This window comes from Notothenia coriiceps, unplaced genomic scaffold (genome assembly GCF_000735185.1).
Source record: "Notothenia coriiceps isolate Sejong01 unplaced genomic scaffold, NC01 NC01_scaffold00025632, whole genome shotgun sequence".
In the NCBI taxonomy this organism is placed as follows: Eukaryota; Metazoa; Chordata; class Actinopteri; order Perciformes; family Nototheniidae; genus Notothenia; species Notothenia coriiceps.
This window is the reverse complement of record NW_011358333.1, coordinates 443-6682: the sequence shown is the minus strand read 5'-3', so window position 1 is coordinate 6682 and position 6240 is coordinate 443. Positions and strand designations below refer to the sequence as shown.

Sequence of the window (6240 nt, the reverse complement as noted above, 5' to 3'; positions counted from 1 at the left end):
GCCAACACTCACGCATTGAGCGTGAGAGTCACGCAATTAACCCATATCTCACGCACTCACGCCACACTTGCCTTTCCTCACGCTAAGTTTTCGTCCAAAATAAATGTATATAAAAATGAATTGAAGGAACAGCAAAACGAGCGGTCTACGAAATGAGACGGTCTTCTGGCTTAGTTCAGTAAAGTTGGAACGATATTGGGAGATTCTGATTTCACGGATCAATAACTCATTAACAAAAACGTTATTCAGACACAAATGACATCTCCTAAGTACCGTGGTAAGGTTGACAACGAACTACAATCACATTTTGATCAAAAAAAGCCAATATGCGCCGTCCTCCGAGCTGGACACATTACATTGGTCTCTATCCGCAGCCGGAGAAGAAACGAGTGCTCAGGGACCGTCTGCAAAGTGCAACTCCGAAATAAGTGAATACAATAATATTCAATCACTATTATACAGCTTATTACTACCAAACTCACTACTACACAATAGTCTCATGGTGGTCATACTACGGCAGAGAGTTTTGAAGAATATGCTTTTGAATAATTTTGGGGAATATTTATAATGTAAAATCTTCAATAAATATGGCATCATCTTAAATAACTTTACTATTATACAGTATATTTCTACCAAACTCACTATTTGCATTGTTGTTGTTAGCATCTGGTTAGCTAGCTGCGCTAACGGATAGAAGCTGTTTCTCAAACAATGAGAGGGAGAGCTCTCTCCTGTCAGGCTGAGAGAGATAACTACAGCTCAGTGAGGTAAGGGACTCTGTTTAGATAGTTAACTTTAGTCTAGTTATCTCAGTGGGTCTTAAACGTTTTGGTCACCATTTATGAGAATAAATGAAAAACAGTTATGAAATAGCCTACTATGACAGTAAAACAAGAATACAGTTTAAAAGGTCAGTGATTTGTAAAATATCCATAAAGAAAAAGAAAATCTGTTTCCAGTTCTGTTTCATATGGGTGTTGAGAGATGTGTCCTTAAATTCATTTTGCTCTCAAAATGCACCAGGTTGATGCATTTAACTTCAATATTTAAAAAAAAAATCTTCCCGGGGGAGCAGGCCCCCGGACCCCCGGAGGATGTGCTATAAAATAGCACTTTACCTCTGCTTACACCTATATGCCATTTTATATGCTGTGAGCTGATTATCGAGCCTTCATTGTAAGAGTCGCGGGTACACTGTGTATGTGCGTATTCCATTGTAGCGCCCGGTACATTAATGGGAAACCCTAGTTTGTACATGTTCAATACATTTTTTCTAACACTGTACACATGAAGGTTTCTTTTTTCGGTTCACCAAAAAAAGATCTCATTCCAAGCTGAACTCAAATGTTGCCGGCCCTGCTTACACACTTCTCCTGGGAGCAATGGAACTGACAATGAGTAATAACATAATGTTACTTTAATAGAGGTGAATGGAGTGTTTTCCCCACATTATAACATTTAAACAGATAAAAAGGACAATAAAAGACCTGAGAGGCAAGTAATCCAACTTGTTTTCTATGAAACCTTAAGAATAGGTGAAAAATAAACATTTTGCCGGGGTCATTTTTTTAAGTTTGTTTGGAAAATTGTTCTCTCTTTTACTTGTTTGTTGTTTTAAAACTATTTTCAACCCCAAGAGGCTGTCCACCACTACCCCTCACTTCCAGGTTAGCTATACTTTCTCCATGCATTCTAAAAGAGTTCACGTGTGTGAGTAAGGGATGGAACGTTATTGCAACAACAAACACAAGAAGAATGAGCGTGACAAAAAGGTATTTCTCTACCAGTTTTTCACAGATGAAAAATTATGTCAAAACAAGTTACATCAGACTTAGAAAATGGATCATCAATTTGTTTGCACTTGCCTCTCAGGGCTTCTGTAAACAACAGATGTAAATAAGGGACAACAGACTCTGAGGTGATGCAGCTGTCTGACATTCACTTTATTGTTAAAACTTGTTTTGGTATATCAGCTGCTTGTTTTTTCTACCTCCATATTTCAATAAAAGGCAAACAGATACAGCTTCTTCTTCAAAAACCATGCAGCAGTGTAAACATGAGGTCTACCGAGATAAAAAGTCATACAACTAAAACATACTGGCAAAGAGTCATGTGAAGCAGTTGGTCTGTTTCACTTTCTAAATCAGCAAAGCTTTAACTTAGTGCTCACCGTTTGCCACATATAGCTGGCAAATATGCATGTTTGTACTGTGAATAAAGGGGTTAAAACAGGGGGAAAAATAAATAATGTGACAAACTGACAACATATACATAACACAAAAGCATTTCGATGTGACATCCCATTGACATCGGCATTTTCTAAGCATTACTAAAAAAGGTGTTCTACTGCACAGGAGACGCATCCTATTAGGCAAATCTGAGCCTCATATTGATGGTTGAAATACCACTTTGCTGTGACTGACAACTTTTTTCACTGATAATAGAAGGACCGGTCATGAAGTGCATAACAGAGTGAAACATACAGTTTAACCCGCTCTTTTTTTTTTTAACACAAGCAACAGGAAATATAAATGTCGGCCACACATAGTGTTAGTCAGTCTTCCCCCTGCCAGCAGCCCCTCCTGCACAACCTTAACTTTCACGGCAAACTTCATGTTAAGACACACCAGCTCCTCTGTTCACATGACAATTTTACTGAATTTCAATTTCTTCTACTGTTGCACATGAACACAATAAAATAGTCATCTAATGATATAGCCAGCACCCTAGAATACCAGGACAAGTTAGAAAAACCTGAGAATGAAAACGACAAAACACGCGCACACAAATATGACCTGCCTTCGCGCTACATAATAAAATCATAGCTGCTGAAAAGGACAAACACATTGTGTACTTGAGTCAGAAAGGCAACGTTGATCCATTGATCAGAAGGTCACTTTCCCCATGAAAGCTAACCATAGATCAACTGTTTAACTCCTTCTAGCCTCCGTATATATTCGATTACTGGATACATTGTTGTCGGCCTAGCAAATCAGACATTCTAATCTGTGGTACATGAAATTAATGGACACCATGCAACATGCAATTTGTTGGTGATATTTAAAAATCAAGTTTGGCCAGTTTACACATGACTCGGGCTGCAATTGGAGTGACCAGATGAAGCCTAAAAAACTAAAATAATTCACAGATTTTCAAAATTGGAACAAAGACTATTGCACCATCTCTGAACTTAAAACAAGGTTTAAACGTTGGATGATGCCACTGAACAATTATTTAACTCAAATTTCTCTTAGTGCGGTAATCAGACTAGAGCTCAAATTTCCCCCTCCCTTTCTGCCCTTTTTACATTAGTGAGTCTCTAAGGCACCCGTGCGAACAGTCCTGTGAATAAAAACTTTGATCTGTGCACTATCTGTACCCATATCACCACAATCTCAGCTTCCCTATACATACAGTACACATAAACGCCATATCGACAAACACTTCTCAATCATCCTTATTTCTGTAACATCAATTAACTTAAAAATAACCCAAAATCCAATATTTTATTATATACAATCTTCGTGAGGAAAACATTTGTTGCTAAACACAATGTTACTTCCACCAATGGAGAGGACAATCACTTGGTTTTCTTGTCGAGCTGGAAGAGATCCAGAAGGTCGAGCATGGCCTGTTTGATGTTGCCGCCGAAACGGTGGGAGTCCTAAAATAAGGTGAAAGAAGAAAAAGTAAGATGTCTCATCAAGTAATCAAAATGAAAGAATCTAAATTGTCCTTCAAAATGTCAAACTCTTACTGTTTCTGGGCTTGAGTGTTTGCTGGAGATGTGGAAGTTGATGAGGTTCTCACCAACGATGATATAGGACACACCGTAACCATCATCAGCCACCTTTAGGATGAGAAAAGAGGAGAGTTTAGTCTCATAAACTCAATCTTTTCCTAAATTTGAGAATTTCTGACATGGATACACAGACCCTTTTTAAACATTAAAACACAGCCAGATGGAAACATATGTGTGTGACATGCCATCCCCTAATTGAAGATAAAACAAAATATGCATCCATCCATAAAGAGCAGAAGACTGTGCAACCTTCTTTAAAATGTATGCCAAAACCAACGGGATAACTTACCGGACCGAACCCCCCTCCGGAGGACACATACTCGGGGTATTTGACCAGGTCGAACAGCTCCATCTGCTGCAGAGGCGTCTGACTGGTGGACAGCCTCCACGGATCAGACAGGACCTGAACAGGAAGGATACACAGTTTCATTTAACCTGGCGGAGCAAACTCACACTGTGTTCTCCTGACAAGCTACAGGGTTTCTAGTCTTGTTGAAGCATTTTTACTCCATAAAATAATTGTACAATGAATCTACATTTACCGAATAAATAATTGTATGTGCCTGTAAACTTGACGAGCCATGGTAATTAGAAGTGATGATTACTATTCTATAGTGAATCTTGTAATAAAAGGCGGAAATCTCTTTTAAAATGTGTATTAGTTATTTCTTCATTTATGAAGCTTTTGGCAATATTTATTTGAGTTGAACAAATAACATTTATTGAGTCAATTCAATACAACAAGACAAAATTAAAGGAAATCAGCTAGACTTGTTTAAATAACGCTACTTTATTCTAGACTTAGGCTGAGACCCATATCTTCGAAATTGTTCAGTGCAAAATTGTAGAAAGTTTAAGAAATCACCAATTAAACAAAATGTCCTCATAGTTAGAAGAATTGAGCAGATGCACTGGGCCATAGCTACTTCTATTGTTGATGTTCTAAATGAATAAGAACACAGTATCTGGTCTGTGGTAACTCAGTTACACCATCACACTGCTTGGGGAAATATAGAGCAGCCATTGTTTCACACTTCATACCTCCTTGAGGAAGGCTGACTCTTCTCCCAGGTACTTAGACACCACATAGAGACAGAACAAGTGGCGATCGATTCCCCCCCCTGTCATTGCCAGGCGGTACAGGTTCTGGTGCTTTTCCGCTGCCAGTTTGAGCAAATTCATACGCTCTTCTCTCTGAAATGGAAAGGAGAGAGATCCAGGTCAAACATATGAAGAAGACAATCTGGAAACTTTATTAACAGTCAGCGGCTGATAGCAGATCTGTAATCAGAGGTGTGGTGTGTTGCTGAGATCTGGCCTCACCGTCTCATCTCTGATCATGGCACGAACAAAGGCACAAGTCTCCATGGTGCAGGAGCGCACAGTTTCAGTTCGGCCCTCACGGAACAAACGGGTCATGGAGGCTTCGTATGTCAGGCAGAACTTCTTCTTGTCCTGTTGAGAGAGAGAATAGATCAGATTTAATAAGACACCCCACAGGAGGTTGTTTCATTATGTTTAATGCTTTCTGGAATAAATAACAGAAATACTTAACCGATACATAACATTACCAAGACTGATATCCAAGGCAATTATCTGAAGCCAAATCATAAATAGCAATAATAGTCAACTTTATAAAGATGTTGGATTATTGACCCCTTGATATGTGCCTTTGCTGTGGCTTCCATTTTTTTTTACTGCCAAACAAACAGTAAAATACAGCCTCAAACTAAAGCTCAACTAAGTTTAAATTCAATCATTCTTTGGCAATGTTTGGCAGTCTTCAATGCCATGTTGAGACTGCCCTCTGCTGGAATTTGAGAGGAATTTCCATGAACTGAGTCAGTTATTATAACGATAAGTCTATGCAAAGACCAAAAAAAGGACAAATGGATGAATGAATATAACTGTAATTATTTTGAATTTAAAAAATCTTAGAAAACTGTGAGATGAATGTAATTACCCTGAAATGAGCCAGCTGTAGAGCGATCTGGATAAAGGCATCAGGGCTGGTGCGGCACTTCTTAATCAGACCCTTTCCAAAGTTGTTGAAGGGGAAAATGTGAGAGTCAACGTCGTCAGCCAGAGTCCTGGCGACGCTCAGAGAGCTCTGCACCACCTCCTGGCACTGCAGGGACACACAGGCATACGTTAGGCTGAGCAGAGGCAGCATAGCATCGCTGACAACATGTACAAAACAATACAAAAGGCTTTATCACTGGCGCTAGTACTTTTTAGGCTTAACATGAGTTTAGAAAATGTGGAATTTCAAATAAAGAATACCCAGAAGCCCATTCTCTATATCTTTGAGTCTTTTAAGTAATACAGACCCTGGTGGTGCATATATTTCAAGCAACCAGCAGAGGGAACCCAATACACAGGGTTCGAGTTATGTGGGAGCCAATGGGAGCTGAGCTCCCTTAAGGAGGGTCTGAGCC

The 6240-nt window shown here is 39.2% G+C and overlaps 1 protein-coding gene across 1 annotated transcript; it reads right to left on the bottom strand.

Moving 5' to 3' along the window:
• Nucleotides 1–1919: 1919 nt before the first annotated feature.
• LOC104956231 (carnitine O-palmitoyltransferase 1, liver isoform-like) lies at nucleotides 1920–5990 on the bottom strand. The gene is made up of 6 exons (XM_010783701.1): nucleotides 5766–5990; nucleotides 5126–5257; nucleotides 4844–4996; nucleotides 4092–4205; nucleotides 3758–3850; nucleotides 1920–3664 (listed from the first exon to the last, which is right to left on the bottom strand). The coding sequence occupies exons 1-6, from the start codon at nucleotides 5973–5975 to the stop codon at nucleotides 3581–3583; spliced, it is 786 nt and encodes a 261-aa protein (XP_010782003.1). The 5' UTR covers nucleotides 5976–5990; the 3' UTR covers nucleotides 1920–3580.
• Between the last annotated feature and the right edge of the window lie 250 nt (nucleotides 5991–6240).